General features: G+C 39.7%; 1 protein-coding gene across 26 annotated transcripts in view; it reads left to right on the top strand.

Moving 5' to 3' along the window:
- Positions 1–21028, top strand: part of PPP1R12B (protein phosphatase 1 regulatory subunit 12B) — a 106276-nt gene that overhangs the window by 34568 nt on the left and 50680 nt on the right. For 11 of the 26 annotated variants that reach the window (XR_014512187.1, XR_014512188.1, XR_014512189.1 and 8 more), the window contains exons 10-16: positions 2244–2444; positions 4486–4568; positions 6078–6203; positions 8155–8337; positions 9381–9566; positions 18805–18895; positions 19753–19944. Coding sequence is in view for 17 of the 26 variants with exons in the window: in XM_083444284.1 (XP_083300410.1) it covers positions 2244–2444; positions 4486–4568; positions 6078–6203; positions 8155–8337; positions 9381–9566; positions 18805–18895; positions 19753–19944 (1062 nt within the window). In the remaining 9 variants the exon portion in view is untranslated. The remainder of the gene's footprint in view (positions 1–2243; positions 2445–4485; positions 4569–6077; positions 6204–8154; positions 8338–9380; positions 9567–18804; positions 18896–19752; positions 19945–21028) is intronic. The other 15 variants (XR_014512185.1, XR_014512186.1, XM_083444274.1 and 12 more) reach the window with 2 other exon arrangements.

Here is a 21028-nt window from a genome sequence, read left to right as displayed (position 1 = left end):
CAACTGATTGGTTCAAAATTGGGAAAGGAGTACGACAAGGCTGTATTTTGTCTCCCTGCTTATTTAACTTATATGCAGAATTCATCATGCGAAAGGCTGGGCTGGATGAATCCCTAGCCGGAATTAAGATTGCCGGAAGAAATATCAACAACCTCAGATATGCAGATGACACAACCTTGATGGCAGAAAGTGAGAAGGAATTAAAGAACCTTTTAATGAGGGTGAAAGAGGAGAGTGCAAAATATGGTCTGAAGCTCAACATAAAAAAAAGAAGATCATGGCCACTGGTCCCATCACCTCCTGGCAAATAGAAGGGGAAGAAATGGAGGCAGTGAGAGATTTTACTTTCTTGAGCTCCATGATCACTGCAGATGGTGACAGCAGCCACGAAATTAAAAGACGCCTGCTTCTTGGGAGAAGGGCATTGACAGGCCTAGACAGCATCTTGAGAAGTAGAGACATCACCTTGCCAACAAAGGTTCATATAGTTAAAGCTATGGTTTTCCCAGTAGTGATGTATGGAAGTGAGAGCTGGACCATAAAGAAGGCTGATTGCCGAAGAATTGATGCTTTTGAATTATGGTGCTGGAGGAGACTCTTGAGAGTCCCATGGACTGCAGGAAGATCAAACCTCTCAATTCTGAAGGAAATCAGCCCTGAGTGCTCACTGGAAGGACAGATTGTGAAGCTGAGGCTCCAGTACTTTGGCCACCTCATGAGAAGAGAAGACTCCCTGGAAAAGACCCTGATGTTGGGAAAGATGGAGGGCACAAGGAGAATGGGGCGACAGAGGACGAGATGGTTGGATAGTGTTTTCGAGGTTACCAGCATGAGTTTGACCAAACTGCGGGAGGCAGTGGAGGACAGAGGTGCCTGGCGTTCTCATGGGGTCACGAAGAGTCGGACACGACTAAACAACAACAACAGGCTTTTAAATCCTCAAGTGAAACTCAAAATATTGCTGTCTTAAATTGCTGATTGATGATAAGTAAAGTTATATATGCTCATTTAAAAAGTATGGTAATTAATTTGAATCTGTGCTGTTGAACCACTAGGATGAATGATAGAAGCAGAACTATCTCATGCTTCAGCTGGGACAGCCCACTCTGTCTTTGGAAAACACTAATGGTTCTGTTGGGAGAAGATTAAAATAGGCCATTTATCCATATACTGGTCATTTGGAAGGACTGCCTGCGGAGGAGCCTGGGCTTTCTTTTCTTACTCTTGTATTCTGTCCTTGCTGCAAGGACTCAGAATAGCATTCATGGACTTTCTTGACTAGCATCAGGCAATGTCATGCTGTTCAGCTTTACTCTTCTTCTTAGCTTAGACGTTAGGATGGGGCTGGAAATGTTTACAATAACCTTGCAGTGGTAGAGTCTAGTGGATCAAAATGGTCCCTCTGCAGTGCAAAGTATATGTATGAACAAATGTCATTTGGCCTTTAAGCATTTGCTAATATCCAACAAGCAGCTCCTCTGAGCTATGAATCATGCAAGAGAATCCTGTATAAGCCTCTCACATGTGAGATTCCACCAGAAAAAATAAAGAGTTATATCATTTTGAATAATAAAGACACTTGAGTAGTTAGATAATTCCCCACCACCGAGTGACAATGAAGATGGTTTATTCAGGGTGGTCTGAAAAACAGGCACAAAAGAGGTGTAAAAGATGCAAGTTTATGCTTCACTATAGTCTCTAAAAATGGCATCTTACCAGTTTGCTGAGCTTTAGGATTCAGAAATTAATGCTAGATTAGTTGTTTTTCACAGATGGATGATGTGTATGCCTGGCACTTCAAATACTGTACTACTGGTAAAATTGTATTAATTGGTTTAATGTGTATTGCATGTTCTATAGCTGAAATGATTTTAAACTGGAAGTTAATTATTGGAATAGTAAACTAATCTGGAAGCTTAAAAAGGTAAAGGTAAAGGTACCCCTGACCATTAGGTCCAGTCGCGGACGACTGGGGTTGCGGTGCTCATCTCGCTCTATAGGCCAAGGAAGCCTGCGTTTGTCCATGGACAGCTTCCAGGTCATGTGGCCAGCATGACTAAGCCACTTCTGGTGAACCAGAGCAGCGCACGGAAATGCCATTTACCTTCCCGCCGGAGTGGTACCTATTTATCTACTTGCACTTGACATGCTTTCGAACTGCTAGGTGGGCAGGAGCTGGAACTGAGCTTAGTTTTTCCTAAATATCCTCCACTCTTCCTTATTGACCTCTTTCTCTGTTGCAGTTTACTCCATTGCTCAACAAGTCTGAAGAACAAAAGGATGAATCTCCTTCATCATGGAGGCTAAGTCTACGGAAAACCAGCAGCCAAAACACACTTAGTGAAGGAAGCGTTCCTCGTGACATGCCAAGAGAGAAGGATGGTTCCATATATCGTTCTTCTTCGACTCCTCGGATTTCTGCATTATTAGACAACAAAGAGAAGGTGCTGAATAATCTGGCTTTCCTCACTTTGAAATGCAAGTTTTGTAATCTTATAAAGTGTTAGTTAAAGGCCTTTCCATATAACTATTTTTAAATCAAAGCTTTTTCTTAGGGATGTACACATTAGCCCCAAGGCAATGGCAGTAGTACTATATCTTTAGAACAGGAACATAGCAAGAGCTGTGCTGGCTCAGACTGGGGTTTGATTTGGCAGTTTGGTTTCAACAGTGGCCAGCCAAATGCTTCTGGGTTGCCTGCAAGCATGCCGTGAAGGAAACAGTCTTTGCTGTGGTTAGTTTCCCAGACAACTGGAATTTAGAGGCACATTACCTGGGAGTTACATTTAGCTACCTTGACTTGATGGTAGCAATTCAAGGGTGCTGGCAAAGTTGTGCCACTAGTTATCAGATGTATGGACACTATCTGGTACCTGGGACACTCATGCAATTTCCATGCTGCAGTCACAGTAGGCATACTGGAGAGGAGGAAATGAGAATACAGTGGTACCTCGGTTTACAAACTTAATCTGTTCCAGAAGTCCTTTCTTAAACCAAAGCGTTCTTAAAGCAAGGTGTGCTTTCCCATAGAAAGTAGTGGGAAATGGATTAATCCATTTCAGATGATGAAAAACAACCCCTAAAACAGCAATTTAACATGAATTTTACTATCTAACAAGACCATTGATCCATAAAATGAAGGCAATAATCAATGTACTATACTATAAAATAAATAAGACAGTATTGTAGATGATGGCCACCTCATGAGAAGAGAAGACTCCCTGGAAAAGACGCTGATGTTGGGAAAGATTGAGGGCACAAGAAGAAGGGGACGACAGAGGACGAGATGGTTGGACAGTGTTCTCGAAACTACAAACATGAGTCTGACCAAACTGCGGGAGGCAGTGGAAGACAGGAGTGCCTGGCGTGCTCTGGTCCATGGGGTCACGAAGAGTCGGACATGACTAAATGACTAAACAACAACAACATTGTAGATGATAAATATTAAAATTAATTTTCTTTCTTATGTGCACTGATGATAGTCATTGTTTGGATGGGGGGCTTTTATCCATTTCTGCAGTCACACAATCAACCAGTAGCTGAACTGGGTTCCACACAAAACAAGTCATAAAAATTAAGTAACAAGCCTCAGTCACAAGTCAGTCCCATAAAACGAAGACCAAGTCACAGTCAAAAAAATGAAAAAGCCACACAAACAAACATGCAAAAAAATAGCAAAAACAAAAGCTCCAAATATCACCCCTGTGTTGTGTGGGTCCTTGGGACTCGACAGCCAACAGACTCAACAGGAAGCCTCTGATTAGCAGCGGGGGACAATTTACAAATGGAACACACTCAACAGGAAGCAGAACATGTTCAGCTTCCAAGGCAAAGTTCACAAACCATAACACCTACTTCCGGGTTTGCAGCGTTCTTATTCCAAGTTGTTCATAAACTAAGCTGTTCTTAAACCAAGGTATCACTGTATTGTAATATGTGTAGTAGGAAAGTAAGATCATTTTTGGACCACTGCTGTCACCTTCACTGATCTGGCCAATTACATTTGTACTGGAGCAAGGAGAACAAAAATCCCGACAGAAGCATTGTGATGATGGTGGAATTGTATATCGGTGTCTCTTTCCTCTAGATTTGTAAACAAAATAAATGATAACCATAGTGGAATATGTTAAACTTGATTGATTGATTGCATTTGCAGCCCACACTTCAGCCAGAAAGGCTCCCAGAGTGACTTACATAAAATTAAAACAAGACACTCCCTACCCGCAGGCTTACAATCTAAAAACGACAACTTAGCACACAAGGAGGGAAGAGGAAAATCTGAATCAAAACTCAAGCCCCAATTTCTGAACAGTTTTTCCCATATTGACTAGCTGGCACAGTTTAGAGGCTGGATGTGCCTGATGGAGCTGGAATTTAGAATTAAACACTTAAACAGGGTATTTTGATTCACAAAGTGTTTGACAGCTCTAGAATTTTTGACTGAAAAATTCAGCATAATTAAGGAATTTATTTTTATTTCAACAGGACAAGGACAACAAAATCTATTTTGCTTCAATAGCCCCTCGAAGGTTAAACAGTGCAGGTGACATAGAAGAAAAGGAAAACCGGTAAGTCTCTTTCAATTTGGGGCTCAACTCTTAAAGAGGTGAATATTTACGAGCTGAATCTCTGGAAGATTCTTTCTCTCCCTCCCTTCTTCTGCATCACATACATAAGTTTCACATCATCATTCCACTTACATTTGAAAGAAAGAAGAGCCATGTTTTGGCCGTCTCCCAAATGAACTTCTAATATATTTAAGCTAAGTAAAAAACAAGTTAGCAATATACAGTCCTGTTACTTATAAGGCTTTCCTTTTTCCATGTTCCTCTATTTCTCTCTCCCTTTTCAATTACCAGATAAAGTAAATGTACCTGGTATTTCCTTTGTATAACTGTGCTGAATCCAACTAAATCATTGCATGCTCAGAAAGACTTCCATGAGTGCAGTGGAACTGCTTCCCCCACTTCTCCCCACAGTGTCCCTCTGCAAATCTTCTCTCTCTCCCCCCCCCCCCATTCTCTGGAGTAGATTTGGGGACAGTGCAAGGGGAACCTGGAAGGAGGGGAAGTTTCTTTGTGCTTGAAGAAATAGTTCTGCACACACAGTGATTTAGTTGGATAAAACCCACTGTGTTCTGTCTCCTTTCATATGTTTCTTCTCAGTCACTCTTATAAAATCCGGGAAAAACAAAGTCTTATAATTAGAGATCCCCTTTTGGACTTTCTGTGTAAAAAGGAAAACGAATTAATCTATTTTGGTCAGAATATTGGGGAAATACCTCATATTTTGAATAATTTCTTCATGTAACTGATGGACGGAAAATTGGAAGTCCCTTTTATTTTTTTTCTCTTCTTTTTTGTTCCCCTTTTTCTGTTTTTTTTTTTTTTTTTTTTTTGTTCTTATTCAGGTTAGTTTCTTTGATCTTACTGTATTATGAAAAAACTTTAACAAAATTTTATTTATTTATTTATTTTTTAAAAAGGGAACAACCAAGTCTTTTCTGTAGGGAAAGTTGGATAGCAACAAAAAAATTTAACATGGAGAGTAAGAAATGGTTTTCAATAGCTGATAAGCTTAATATCATGTATTATCATGTTCTTACATCAACGGTCTTTGAAATCTATTTATCATTTGTGTATGTGATGTATTACAACTAGTCCTGTTCTTCTCATTTGGCTGTAACATTTCTTATTCATAGTTAATTCTTAGATGTGGTAGGCATTTTATTATTTAGCTGGGGCACGTAATTCTAGTTTGTGAGCACGATATTTGCTTTATATTTTTATAGTGATATGACAATATATTTTGCCATAGGAAAGGTATACTGATCTTTACTTTTGGCCATGCTATCTTTTAGTGGTAGTTTGTTGATAATCTCAGCATTGCGTATGTACTTAGTACCCTCGAAATAGTTCAGAATGAAGAGCTATATTACAATTTGAACCTTCAATTCACTATATAGACTGGCATGTTTCTTAACACCCAGTTTGACTAGCAATAGGCTGTGGGTTGGCTTGAGGGTTTATCAGTATAGATTTCAGTTTAAGATCCCCCCACTCCTATTGCATTTGCAGAGAATCTGCTGTAAATTTGGTACGGAGTGGTTCTTATACCCGGCAACAGTGGAGGGATGAACCAAAGGGAAATGAAGCACCTGCAACTGGTGCACCTTCCACTTATGTATCTACTTATATGAAAAGGTGAGTCATGTTAAAACCTCTGCTTTTAAGATGTTGCATTTTGCTTTTCATCGTAACATTTACATCTACAAAAATCTGAGAGATATTATGATTACCATGAAAACCAGTGACGACAGAAGCCTAAATGATTTGCCAATTGCATCAGTCTTACTTCTCTTGTACGTGTGCTGAAAGATGCAGGTTTCATATGCATCTGCTTTTCCTATATGGAGAAATCATAAACATTAGGAAAAGTGTCTTGTGTGAAGTAGCAGAAAGTGTCACTTTATCTAGAGACTTAGTAGAGGTTGGATACATTTGTGGAAACTACAATAAGGCAAGATTTACATTTTCCCTTGTCGAGCATCCTGTGTAATGTCAAAATTACTCCTTACGGGCACCTTGTGTCCATAATAATTGCTTGGATCAATTGAAACAATACACAAACACCTTCCTTTCAAATACAAAGAAACATTTATTTGTTTCAAATAATACTAATGTTCTTAAAAAATGCGAATAAATAAAAGCAAAAGGTTATTGAACACATCAATGTTGTGAGTCTGTTCTGAACCAACAACCCAAGTGATTTAGAGTATAGGCATAGAAAATAACAGTTCAAATCAGGAACGGAAATAAGAAATGATACCTCTATTTGCTGGACACATTTCTATCTTATACTAGTCTTCTTTTGACAAAAGGTGTGGTAGCTGCTCCTAGGGTTTGATAAGACAGTTTAGATTTGTATAAGAATAGCCTTGCCAGGATCAGGGCATTCGGTCTCCCAGTTGCCAACCAGAGAGAGGCCTGTGCGCATCCCACAAACAGGACATTAGCCCTTACCATACTTGGTACTTCTTGGCAACTAGTATTCAGAGGCATATTATTGATCCTGGAATAGTATGCACCCATCATGGCTAGTAGCCATTGGCAGCTTTATCCTCCTGTGAATTTGCCTAACCCCGCTTTGAAGTTGTGCAAGTTGCTGGCCATCATTGCATCCTTTGGCAGCGAATTCCACAGTCTGTTCTGGATCTTAAAACATTCAGTTTCTTTGGATGATCCTGGGTTTCCCCCCAAACCAACCAATCACAAATGTTATGATCTTTCCTCTTAGAGACATAGTTTTAGTCCCATTATTATTTTGGCTGCATTTCTCTGCACCTTTTTCAGCTCTACAGAACCCTTTTTGAAGTCCGGTATCCAGAACTCAACACAGTATTCCAAGTGTGGTTGCACCATAGACTTGTATAGCAGCATTATAACAGCATCATGCCTGTTTTATTTTTGAAGGCCTTTCCTAGCGATCCCTAACGCAGAACATAATATATCAATTTGGCAATCATGGACCTCCATAAATTCCTTAGCGTCTGAGCCTGAGTAGTGAATGTGGCCACTATGAATATTTTAAACTTATCTGTGTTGGGTTCAGTGAGCGTTGTATTGCACTGTGGTAGACTTTAAGGCCCAAAATCATTCCGGGAATGTATTTGTGCTTAAATGAAATAAGTCATTTCAGTTTTAACTGAAGTTACTGATCCTTTTACCTGTGCCTGAACACTTTCATGTTGGCTATTTCATCCTTCCTCAAGCTGTACTTCAGCCATCTCTTTCTTTACTTGGATATTTCTGAGCTTTCCTTCCCACTCTGCTCTTTTTCATTTTGTTATTTTATCCAACAGAATAACTTGACATGTATACAGTATGTTCAACTGAATTTATTTTTCCATTTTCCTGTTTCTTCTCTTTTTTTCCTGTTCCCAACCTATTACTTTATCTCTCATGTTTCTTCAGTCTTGATACAATACCTTGCTCATTTGACTTCTCCTTAGCCTAGGGAATTACGTATAATCTCCCTTGCCTTAATTTTGCTGATAGATTAAACATTCTCTTGGCAATTAACCAGGGTCCTGTGTTGGTCTGCAACAATATTTTCAATCTTCTCTGAAGCAAGTGATTTTCTGCTGTCTTACAGTGCTTCATTTGGTAGAAGTAGTGACCTCAGCAGTCCCTATATTTCAGCCAATCGCAATGCATCTTCTGCTACCTCACCCACTATTATTGGTTCATCTACCTCATTGGGCACAGAGTGGCAACTTGCCTCTTGCCCTTCATCTGTCAATTCTAGCACTACAGCATCAGTACGCCAGTTTAACAGGTAAGGGCTCATAGTATGTCCACTGAAGAGGGTTTATCAAAGTGCCCATATTTTTTGTGTCAAAGCAGTGATGCTTTATGGCAGGCAGAGGCAAACGTGGCCCTCCAGATGTTTTGGAACTACAACTCCCATCATCCCTAGTTAACAGGACCAGTGGTCAGGGATGATGGGAATTGTAGTCTCAAAAACATCTGGAGGACCAGGTTTGCCTATGCCTGCTTTATGGTGTGATATTTCAGTCTGAAAATTCTTTCCAAGAGGTTCTATCTCTAGTTAGTAAAGTATTCAGAATGAATGTTTACAAACTCCATACAAACCAGTTTCCCCCCCTAAATACAGTGTTGAACTGTGTGTATGCCTTCCCCTCCCCTTCCCCAGACCAATCAGGTGTATAACTTGCGTCATTTTGGCATTCAATGCTTTAAACTCTTAATAAGCAAGTTACAAAAATATTTTAACTCATATGTATTCTTTTTCAAAAAAATGTTTATTTGTATTTTCCAAAGTGGGAAATAATAAAACTAAACATTACAAGACAAAATAAAACAAAGTCTTGCATAACATAGACATTTTCCTCCATTATTTACATTGGGAAGTAGTAGCCTTTCTTGTAAAACTGAATAACAAGGCATTGACACATTGCCATTATAGAAACGAGCATTTTATACCAAGATGTCCTTCCAAAATGGCTCCTGTCCTGTAGGAGGCTACATTTCCTGCATACCCATATTTACAAAAGACATAGATAGAAACCAAATAGAGGCAAATGCATCAGGATCTACTAATCTCCTTAACATTATATTATGTGTCAATTGTTTAGGTCAGCACGGTGCACCATACATGTTTCACCATGCTTGCTCTAAGCTTCTAGGCCATCTTCACCACATAAATTGTCAGTATTGCATGATGCACCAAGAGTAAATTGTTTCCCAAATCTTTAGATAATAACTGGTCTTTTAATGGTTTAACTCACTTTGTTTCCTATACCCCCTCCTTTAGGATGCTCTACCATTGCACATGAACCCCTGTTTCATATTTTTCAGATCCCCTTACAGACAACAAACTGACTCTACAACAGAGAAGAGCACAGAAGGCATCTCTCCTAGCATTCCATTAAGTGTCATAACAAATCTCGCTGTACCCAGTAGTGCCAATGGTGTCACAACTGCCAATTTTAACTCAACGACTGGAACAGAGTCCTCTACTGGCGATGCTAGGGATCGGAGAAGGTGAGTGAGTATTCTGGTGGTATTCTTGTGAAGTGTGTTTTGCCTTCACCTGCTGTAACAATTGATTAGAAACCTTTTCCTGTGTTAGTGATCGGATTGTGCTTGGGTTACACTGAACTATCTGGACTCAGCTGTGTTGCAAATATTTGCGATGGTTTGAAATTGTATTTCCTGAGAGGGTATTCACCCACTGTTGTGTGCAAGATTTCCTAATTTTTGGTATTTACAGTCAAGATGTATTTGTGGTTAAGGTTACTTGGTCACAGCCACTATTTTGAGTTTGGCTAGGATTGTGTGGGTGCGCATGTATGCTTGCAAGTGCATTTTCTTATGTATATTCTATGCAAACATATTTTATGTAAACAGTTCAAAGAAGATCTAGCATTCCTTTTAAACTTTCCACTATCCATTGTCTTCATTCAAAGCATAGTACCTCCAGATTATAGGTTTTGCATAACGAAGCCCCATGATTCTGCTCATTCAGTTTCCTTTACTATGTTTTTAATCATGCTGTTGATTGCATGAATATTTCATTGTGAGCAGTTGCTGGAATTTTCCATGGGACTATGCTGACCTGGCACTACTGAAATGTACATTAGTTTTGCCCACATATCTTTGGAATGGCCATAGCTATCTCAAAGAACATTCTTTTATGGACATCTCATGTTATTTTGTGGGACACGGAGGGAGAAGCAGTTGGTTTCAGAATTGCAAATCTATGGGCAGGATTCAACTAAGTTGCTGCATGTTCAGAATGAGATCTGCTCATGCATTGAGACTTCTCCCTGTGTGTTTTCCCTCTGTATCCCCTAAATTTGTCTTGGAGAGTTGTTGGGAGGGCACAGGGGTAGGAGAGGGAGGAAAGTCCCAGTGTGTGAGTGGACTTCATTTCCCTCATACATACCCCACTTAGTACTACATTGAATTCACCCTATATTTTTTTTAAATTATTATTATTACCTAGCGGTTGAGCTCTGTTGAGATGACCTTGGTTTCAGATGAGATTAAAGCAGGTGATATTAAATGGTGACCAATTGTGGGGTTTAAACCATATTCATAGTAATGTAAATCAGTCAGACATTTTGAGAGGAAGCCTGGCAGCTTAAAATGAAAAATAACAGGCATTTGCTAGATACCACAATATGGGTTTTCAGCACTTAACGGCAGCTGTCACAATAGCACATTCATCTAATTCAGTGTTCTCAAAGCTCCATGTTTCTCTTAGCAACAACAACATAAACTCCCAGACTAATATTAGATCATTAAGATGCCTCCATAACAGGCAGCTCCTACTTGCCTATTTGAAGCCACTGGATTAAAACTGAAATGCACTGCTAGGTTTAGGAGGAGAGAATAAGTAATCTGGAATGTCCTTCCTTTCAGAAGGGTGCTGCTACACTGACTGAAAAGCTGACTGGAGATATGACTTTTGAACAAGTCCCCTTCATAAATTTTGTTCTAAGTTCAAAAATCCAGAGGATCAAATGTCCAAATAGTTTCTATTCAGGATTCATTCATTATTTTCCCACAATGGTGTGAAAACTTCCATCTGATCTAATCCTACATTGGTCCAGTAACGTCTGGATGGAAGAACCACATGGAAGCCCTGCGCTTGTGAATTGTGTTCACTTAGCCATTGTGGTTTCCCCAAACAAACAATTAGTGAAGCAATTTGAACTGTACTAGGTTGAAGTGACTATTGGGTTGCTGTGGGAAATGAAACCAAGACTACAGTTGACCTATGATTAATAGCAGGTAGATTTGCGGTGTCTAACTGCAGAGTAATAATCCATCATATAAATTAGATTTTGAAATGGAGCCTGCTATTGTACTCTGCTCTTGTTTCAGCATTAACTGGGGAAGCCTGGAAATTTGACTGTAGGCTTAGTAGTTTGCTGATGCATGTTTCTTTACACTGAATTATTCTGCTATATTATATCAATGTTGTGCTGAGTCTGCTGTCTTAAAACCTTGTCTATGCTGCCTTAGCAGTTTGGAATTGGGTGGTGAAACAAGTTCATTTATACACATAAGCACTCTATTTTGATCTTGCTATTATTGTTTGCTCATCATTTATATTAAAAGCAGCAATTAAGACACATGAATGATGGGACTTGCAGCCATTTGATTGAAAATATCTCACATCTAGCAAATTTTAGATTAACCAGGGGAGATCAAATAAAACATCCATTGCCAGAACAAATATGTGACTGATGTCCATTTGTTTTTTATAATGTAACTATAATTTTGTAATACTTATGGAAAAATCAAACTAAACTGTTTACCTTCCAAAAACGAGACCTTTACCTAGCCAGTTTCTGAATAGATAGTGATTGCTTGGACTTCACTGAGGTCAGTGCTGTGCTGTGGACAACTTTCAGTAAGAGAGAACCTTGCTGATTTGTGCTATGTTGACTTTCAAAGTCCTTGAAATTATCAACAATAATTCTGCTTTTGCTGTTGTCATGATTTTCTCTCAGCTGTTTACATAAGGCTCCCATTTTTTCCAGGAGGAGTTTCCCGCTGTTGTTGCAATCTTGAGCTTTGAGTTAAGCTTGTATGGCTTGGTGGGAAGGAGGGGTATAGACATGATTTAATTTTGCAAATAAGATTAATTAATTTAAAGATTGCATATTATTGTATGAAGGCCAAGAACTGCAAAACAAGTGGTTGGCCATTATATTTGTTTTTGTATTCCCTCCCCCTCATATATTTTGTGTTTCTTTTTTGTTTTTGTTGAGAATATTCACATTTTTTATAAAAATGGCTTGGTAGGTTAAACATATCCTTTTAAATAGTGAGTACTACTTTTCAAAAAAGTGTGTACATTAGAGTAACTGACCACAGCCTTGCTAGTGGCAGTAGAGTAGCTGCTATACTAGGTGTCTGCAGAAGTTGATGTACATGGGCTCCAGAAAACAGGGGTTATTGCACCATTTGGTGTCACTGTTTGAATAGTTTCAATTGTTCTGCTAAATTACACCACTGACTATGTGCAGAATTGCTGCCCGTTTCTAGTGTTTGCACTGATTAGCTATGATTTACTAAGTTATGAATGAAGGGAAAGTGTTTATTTCTAAGGAAGTGCTTGATAAGAGCAATCACTTCCTATTTCAAATGCTCCATAGATGGGTATTATACTAATTGTCAAAGAGCTGTTTCTGAAATCTCAGCCTAGTTGCTTTCTGTGTTTTGGGGCACCACCTACCGTTTAGAGATTGTACCTGCACTTGGGCCTACTCTGGAAAACATTTATAATATAGCACGTGAACCTCCAGGAGAGAAAAGCCTTAGTTCTGAAGGTCAGACGTACATATTTTGTAGATGTTCTTCTGTCTGCCTTTGGCCGTTTGTTTATTGATTTGTAAAAAGAAATTGCATATTCTCTGTCTATATAACAAAGTAGCACAATAATAAGATTATCATATCTCCCCAAGAGCAGCACATACATTAGCCGTCAAGGAAGAAAGATGGAGATGGGAAATATGAGAGAGAACGGGGAATCACGCAGGCAGTGTGCATGGAAAAGTGGTGGGATTGACACAAGAAGAAATAAAAATAAAAATTGCATGACTCTATAGGTGTGGATGGGGAGAGAGTTAAGGGAAGATTTCCACCAGGCCTGTAGATCCCAATAATGAAGCCAAGGAATCTTCATGAAATTCTTACTGACTGCCCAAATTACTGTATCTGGATTTTGGAAGGAGTTATTTGACTAGTAACTATTTCCTGGAATCTAGATTTCTCTGAATCATTCCTATAAGCAGGTTACCTGATAGAGTGAATCTCGCTAGAAAAGAATGGAAATCACTATGAAATCAGATTCATATTGGATGGGGGAAAAACCACACGTGAGATGCAGATTGATATTGGTTGAAGAGACTCCATGTACAGGGTAGAAGTTTCATGTATTTATTTGTTTGTCAGTTTGTATCCTACCCTTCCTCTGACATAAACAGAACAAAACATTTATACAAAATAATAATATAATAATAAAAGCCAGAATCACAAGCAAGCTTAACAGAGATAATCAATGATAAGCAATACCACCCCACTAAAATCACTATGATATCAATGCCTCACAAATAAAAATAAATTTGCAGTGTTGCTTCATCTTTTTATTTGACAAAGGTAGCTTGCCTTGGTAGAACTTGGTTGTTTGAAATCATTTTTCTTGTGTAACTATGAATCTGCCATTAGCTCTCCTATACTTCAGAATCTTGCATGAACATCTTTCAAACTGTTCTTGGTTTCATGCTTATTTCTTGATACCAACATAGCACAGTCTGCTTTATCCTCGTGCAATTAAAATATTTGGGACAATAATCAATATTCGATTATTCTAAGCGTGTTGTGCACAATTTATGCAGTTGTTGGTATTCAATTGTAGTAGAAAATCAGGACAGAGGAAGATAACCTTCTGAAAGTGTTAGGAAAACCTCATCTCAGATACTTACATAACTCCAAAGGGTTTTCAGGGGGCTACTCTATCTGTAAGTCAAAAGGTTGTTCAGAGCCCTTGTTTAAAATAGCATGCAGGCTGTAACATGTATCTCAAGGCTGCTGAGTTCAGTTATCATTGCTGTCAGAACTGTATGCATTGTGTGGTGACTCTTGGTCTTATATGAAATGTTGATTAAGTGGTAGGTTAATCTGTTTGGTAAGTTCATACCATGGTGCCCTTCATATCTCTCTCGCACAAGTGTGCACGTATAAACACACACATCACAAGTCTTAAACAGTTGCTGATTCTGTTTTTCGTCAAAATGAGGAATTATTTCATATTGAAGCACTACATTTACCAGAACAGTCTTGTAATTTTGCAAGGCTCTGACAGATTCCTACACGAATAAAGTACTTAAGATACTGTTTCCTCTTCCATGCCACATACTTGGCACTGTGTTAGGAAAGGAGGGCAAAGGCTCTCTTAAAGAAGGAACCAGTCAGCCAACACCTGCTACTAAAAGTGCTTATCAGCCATGCTTTCATAGTTTGCGATAAAGTCGTTCTTTTATAAAAAGAGCTACCAGTGCTGGTGTGATGATGTAGGAGGGGCAGGAATTCTGCCTGCTGTTTGATTTTCCTTGTTGGGAAGAGGAAAGGTTCTTGTTGCTTTATCAGGCATCAGACTGCATTTTTATGTGCAAGAGGTCAGGGTGAGGGCTTGCGTCTTACCGGAGAAAGCCTGGCGACCTGTGGAGTAACTGAGCAGGTATACGTGAAAGGGTTTCAGCTCCTGGAGGGACTTCCTGACATAGTACAAGGTGGGAGTTCTTATTGGCTCAAATTGTTGCATATTTGTGCTTAGTGCAAAAACAAAAAGCTGTGCAGATTAAAGTAGACCAACACCTAACGTTACTTACTAAACACTTAAAGGCTTAGCTTGTGCTGGACTTTAAGAGAACTGCCCAAGAGAAGGAGTTTATGTGCTAGGAATGACTTACAGTTCGTACCCAGAAAAATGGCTTTAAAATCAGGTAAAGCTGCCTTTCTCTAGAGTCTGTTTTATTCCACTCTTGCCTCAGAGTACTAACTGAATGTATTTCTGTGTTTGCTAATGTTTGTTTATGATGGGTGTACTTGAATAATTCTGCTCTTAACAGAGAGCATTTATGTATATTTTCACTGAAGACTAATAGAGAATTTGGTTAAAACTGTTGTATCTTCCTTGCCTGCTGTTGGACTATGAGATGTACATACATGCCCCCTCTAAGAATCCTGGGAACTGTAGTTTAAGGGTGCTGGGATTTGTAACTTGTGAGGGGTAAGCCGCAGTTCCCAGGATGGCGGTGGTGGTAAAGGTGCTTAAAATTTATATTGTTTGTGCAGCTTGAGTCATGAAGGGGCGTAGTCAGGGTGGAGTTTTATCACTTTCGCTTTGTTATATTCTTCCACAAAATCAGTTTAGCCATACAGTATACATTTACAGTTTAAATAATTTTATGCACAATGCATGTAAGCAAAGTGTGCTAAAATTCAAGGTACAAATCTTGAAGCCGGTGTCAGCTCCAGGTTTTGGAGAGCCTTTGGGTAAGGCAACCTCCATGGACCACCCTGCCTCACTGAATCTATTTTTTCATTGTAGCAGGTCCAGTGGCTTCCCAGTGAGATGTGACCCTTGATTCATGTTGATCCTTGACACCAGCCCTCATCAAACCAGATGTGGCTAATCTTTAAGCCTTGCAAATATTAGTTTTTCCCATTATTTTTTGACCCATGGGGTGGTTACTTTCCAGTTTTTCTTTTCTTTTTTTAAAGTTGTTTTTAAAGTCAGTTCTTTGTAAAAGGTTGGCATCTCTCTGGTGAATCAGGAAATCTTTTTCAGATGGCAATGAATTTGTCATGAAACCAGCTGTCTTTTGTGAACAAGAATATGGAAGACTGTTGCTTTGTGGATATGACTGCTTCTTGTTCAGCACATTTCAGTCTCCTCTTATTAAATGTACCTTGGCTAATTAGACCTGGACTGTCTGTTCTCTTTGGAAGAGCTAAACCAGAATTGAGTAAAAGCACCACCATAGTATCTGGGTTTTGCTTTCTGGACTAGGTCAGCTGGGCTGCTCCTGCTAGTCTCTGTTGTGTGGAAACTGACACATCCACTCTGTGGTTTATACCTTTCTAGTCTACACATTTCCTTTAAAGGAGGCAAACTTGTGCACACTTACCTGTGCATACATCCCAATTAACTTGATAGGGATTACTTCAGAGTTAGACACCTATTTATAGTAAATTATTATTATTAAAAATATATACGTATACAATATATACATATAAAACATCACATACAGATTGTTACAGTAAAAACACCACAGCACCAGTCCTTTCCTTTAAAGTAAGTGGTCCTAATAGAGAAGAAAGTTCCAAAGGGGTATGTGACTGTTTATAGTATTTTTACTCTAGCTGGGAAAAAATGGTTCCCAGGGCGACTTGCAAATATGAATGTTAATATAGTAAATAAATAATAACAGCTTTCAGGCTTACACTCTAAAAAGATAACACAAAATGAAAAGAGATTGAGAGGGAGGAGGAAGTAAGCAAACCTGTGTACTCAGTTTTAGTTTGAGGTTTTTTTGTGATGACCACCTGGAATGGTTGCATGAGTTGCATAATTGTGGGTGGCTATGCCCAAATAAAACAGCTGATATAAATCAGTCATCTTGAAATAACTTAGTTATAAGGTGGTATTGTTAGTAGGTTTCTTCTATGCATGTGAGCAACTTGGATACGGGATACATAACCTATATGAAAAAGCATATATATATATATATATATATATATATGCTTTCGTAGATTTTCACGGGTACAGGAATGCAGGTTTTGGTGTCCTCGGGTGTCTTCCCGTGTAAAAGTTGGGGTGTCTAGGCGACGTTTCGACGAGGTCTCACTCGTCATCTTCAGGCTGGTGCTTTCGGCTTCTTGTTACTGGAACAGAGCAGGATCTCAGTGTTTGAGTTCCTATAAATACTGTTGAGGAGGTGTGGTGTATAGCCTCCAATGTTCTGGGCAGAGAGGAGGTTCCCAGGCTAGTGTGCCTTTTCTTCTTTTGTTCCTTAATTACTTGAGGGATATCTTGAGTGATTTCTTGAGTGATTTCCTGAATCCCACTTAGGTGGGTCATTAGGTGTGGATTAGTTGCTAAAGCCTTCGTGTCTTGAACTCTTGAACTTTGTGAAGAGTTTTTCTGAGAAGATGGCTGTACTGCACTTGGTTGTGCTCTGGCTTGGCTTCGTGTATAGGGGCGAGCTGTGGTTTTGTGGCCTGTGCCAGCCAGATCTGTGTAGGGATTGCAGGGGGGTGCAGCATCCGGAGGTGCCACCCTGGTTTGGCTACTGGATGGTGTCTGTAATTTATCTGTGGAGAGGGTCTGGGTTTGGGTCTGGTGTGGTTGATTGGTGATGGCGTTCTGTGTGCCTCTGGATCTGGTGTCAGATTTTGTGGGGAGGGCTAATTTCCAGATGTCTGGCAAGCGGGATGTGTCGTCACGCTTGTTCATGTTGTGAGGGTGTTTCTCTATCTCGATGGCTTCCATGATTATTCTCTTGTGGTGATGTGGTGAAGCTAATCCAAAAAGAAACACCCCCCAAAAACCAAGACACAGAAGAAAACAATGGCATAGCCCTCCTTCCTTATATCAAGGGCACTACAGATAAAATTAGCAAAATCCTCCATAAACACAATATCAAAACAGCCTTTTGCACCAACCAAAAAATAGCCAATATCCTCAGAAACCCCAAGGATAAAATTCAGTTGGAAAACCAAGGGGTCTATGAAATACCCTGCAAAGTCTGCCCAGCCACGTACATTGGACAAACAAACAGACGAATAAATGCACGGATCGCAGAACACAAGAATGCCGTCAAAAAAGAAGAAAAAACTTCCTCTCTTTTCCAACACATGAAAGAAACAGGACACGAAATTAATTTTGCAGATTCCAAATTGCTCTTTAACATGGAACATCACCACAAGAGAATAATCATGGAAGCCATCGAGATAGAGAAACACCCTCACAACATGAACAAGCGTGACGACACATCCCGCTTGCCAGACATCTGGAAATTAGCCCTCCCCACAAAATCTGACACCAGATCCAGAGGCACACAGAACGCCATCACCAATCAACCACACCAGACCCAAACCCAGACCCTCTCCACAGATAAATTACAGACACCATCCAGTAGCCAAACCAGGGTGGCACCTCCGGATGCTGCACCCCCCTGCAATCCCTACACAGATCTGGCTGGCACAGGCCACAAAACCACAGCTCGCCCCTATACACGAAGCCAAGCCAGAGCACAACCAAGTGCAGTACAGCCATCTTCTCAGAAAAACTCTTCACAAAGTTCAAGAGTTCAAGACACGAAGGCTTTAGCAACTAATCCACACCTAATGACCCACCTAAGTGGGATTCAGGAAATCACTCAAGAAATCACTCAAGATATCCCTCAAGTAATTAAGGAACAAAAGAAGAAAAGGCACACTAGCCTGGGAACCTCCTCTCTGCCCAGAACATTGGAGGCTATACACCACACCTCCTCAACAGTATTTATAGGAACTCAAACACTGAGATCCTGCTCTGTTCCAGTAACAAGAAGCCGAAAGCACCAGCCTGAAGATGACGAGTGAGACCTCGTCGAAACGTCGCCTAGACACCCCAACTTTTACACGGGAAGACACCCGAGGACACCAAAACCTGCATATATATATATATATATATATCCATTCTGTCCCTTTCTTTTAGGTCATATCTGACTCCTGTCCGGGATGAAGAAGCAGAATCTCTAAGAAAGGCACGATCCAGGCAAGCTCGCCAGACTCGTAGATCTACACAGGTACGGAACAATAACTCTTTATGGCCTGTTAGATGTTGGGCTATTTAAAAAATAATTATATAAGTAGAATTATTTAATGCATCCTGTGAAGATGCCTAACACTTCCCCACTCACACTTCATTCCTGAGTTCTCCTTTTGAATGAAGTTGCATTATTTCTGGAAGACATCCAAGATCACACACCTGTGAATCTCCAAAGAAGGAATTACTTCCATATTATACATTTGAGAGATAAAAAAATTGGTCTGTAAAAGCTCCTGTAAAAGGAGATTATGATTTTTTTCCCCTTAATGGAAGAATGCTCAAGGAAAGTGTTGTCCATGGGTAGCAATGTTACATTGTAATGTTCTCTCTTAAAAACATCTCTGTACCTGCTATGCAAAGACATTATCAACCACTGATGTTTGTGGTTCTGTATTTATCATTTCTTCCTTATTTTAAGCTGATTGATATATTAAAGTGGTGATTGCTAACTTTCATGCCACTGAGTCTGACCTATAATTAGAAATTGGCTGAGCTTGGGCTTTGTGGAAAAGGTAATGTAATTCGTGTTGTGGTGTGGATTCAGTGTAAGAGGTGTAATGTTAACAAATACAGTCATACATCATGTTGCGTCCGCTTCATGGTTAATTTTCAAGTTGCGTCACATGGCAACCCGGAAGTACCGGAACTGTTACTTCCGGGTTTTGCCACTTGCGCGTGTGCAGAAGCGCTAAATCGCGCTGCGTGCGTGCACAGACGTGGCACTTCTAGATGCGAACGCTTCAAGCTGTGGACGTGCCTCTGGGATGGATTACGTCTGCAACTCGAGGTTCCACTGTATAGGTATAATAGACTTGACTTTCTCCCATTTCCCAGGGTGTAACACTTACAGATCTTCAGGAGGCAGAGAAAACCTTTAGCCGATCTCGGACAGAGCGGCCCGAACAGCCAAGTGAAAAATTGGAAAGAAGTGAAGCAACTGAGGAAGACCGTGAGAGGCAGGCACAGACTTCAGCAAGGGAACCTGGGGAGACCCGCTCACGATGGAACAGAAACTTGGATGAAGAGGTGAGTAAAGCAATTGTAGTAATGCCAAAGTTACAGGTTTGATCCCTGTATGAGACAGCTGCATATTCCTGCATTGCAGTGGGGGACTAGACAATCCTCAGAGTCCCAACTCTATGATTCTATGTCCAGCTACCTTTTTTCAAAATGTTTTTATGGCTTGAGATGAGCATCAGGTTTTTAATTATTCTGCTTTAAAGGTATTAGGAGAGATTGGATCCACTTTTTGAACATAAGCATCGTAGCTTTCAGTGTTGCTTTGCTTTCCACTTCACCATTCATTTATTATGCCCAACAGTAAGGAAAACCTATAAGTGAAAAGGAATACAAAGTGTAATGAGAAAAGCATGCTGAGTGTTCAAAATGAATATTTGTTCTTTCCAAATACTTGAACTGTAACTAATCAGAAAGCTGTATTATCAGTGTTGTTGTTTTATTAACACTTGGAGGGCATGTCTAGATGTCAGAACTTAATAAATGGCATTTTAAATAGTTTCCATACAGACTTTCAAGGGTTGTAATATTATTAACTGACAAACGATTTTCATCTTTGTCTACAACTGTGAGATGATACTACCTAATGCAGGTTCTCTGACCGTACAGTCATTTTTTTCTTTTTCCCTTAAACCACAAGGCAATTTTTATGATAGCTTTGGCGATGTGCTCATACCTGTAGGCTTTCAAATGGTTTCTCTTGCATTTAGATTGTAGGTATGGTTCTTGTTGGGCATGAATCAAACTAGGTTCGCTGAATTTGCTAATCCACGTCTAAACACATGTGGAATCGTTCACAAGATTGGGATACATACAGATTTTGACCACAAGGTGACAGGGTGACAGTACAAAGTTGTGTTGCAGTGGGGGGGGGGGGGGAGTGTCTTCACCCCTAGACACTAGATGATCTATGTTTTTCTGTCTCTGAAATCATTATGAACAAAGATAGATTTTAAATCTTCTTTTTCACACTACCATTATTATAAGTAAAATAACCTTTGTCTCCTATCTCAAATGCTCATTCTTGTTCTTTATAGCCACCCTAAATCAGAATGGAATGAACCTTTCTATAGTCTAACTCCATTAACAGAGT

The sequence above is a fragment of the Podarcis tiliguerta genome, assembly GCF_965153285.1.
Source record: "Podarcis tiliguerta genome assembly, chromosome: 6".
In the NCBI taxonomy this organism is placed as follows: Eukaryota; Metazoa; Chordata; class Lepidosauria; order Squamata; family Lacertidae; genus Podarcis; species Podarcis tiliguerta.
This window is presented reverse-complemented; position numbering and strand designations above follow the sequence as displayed.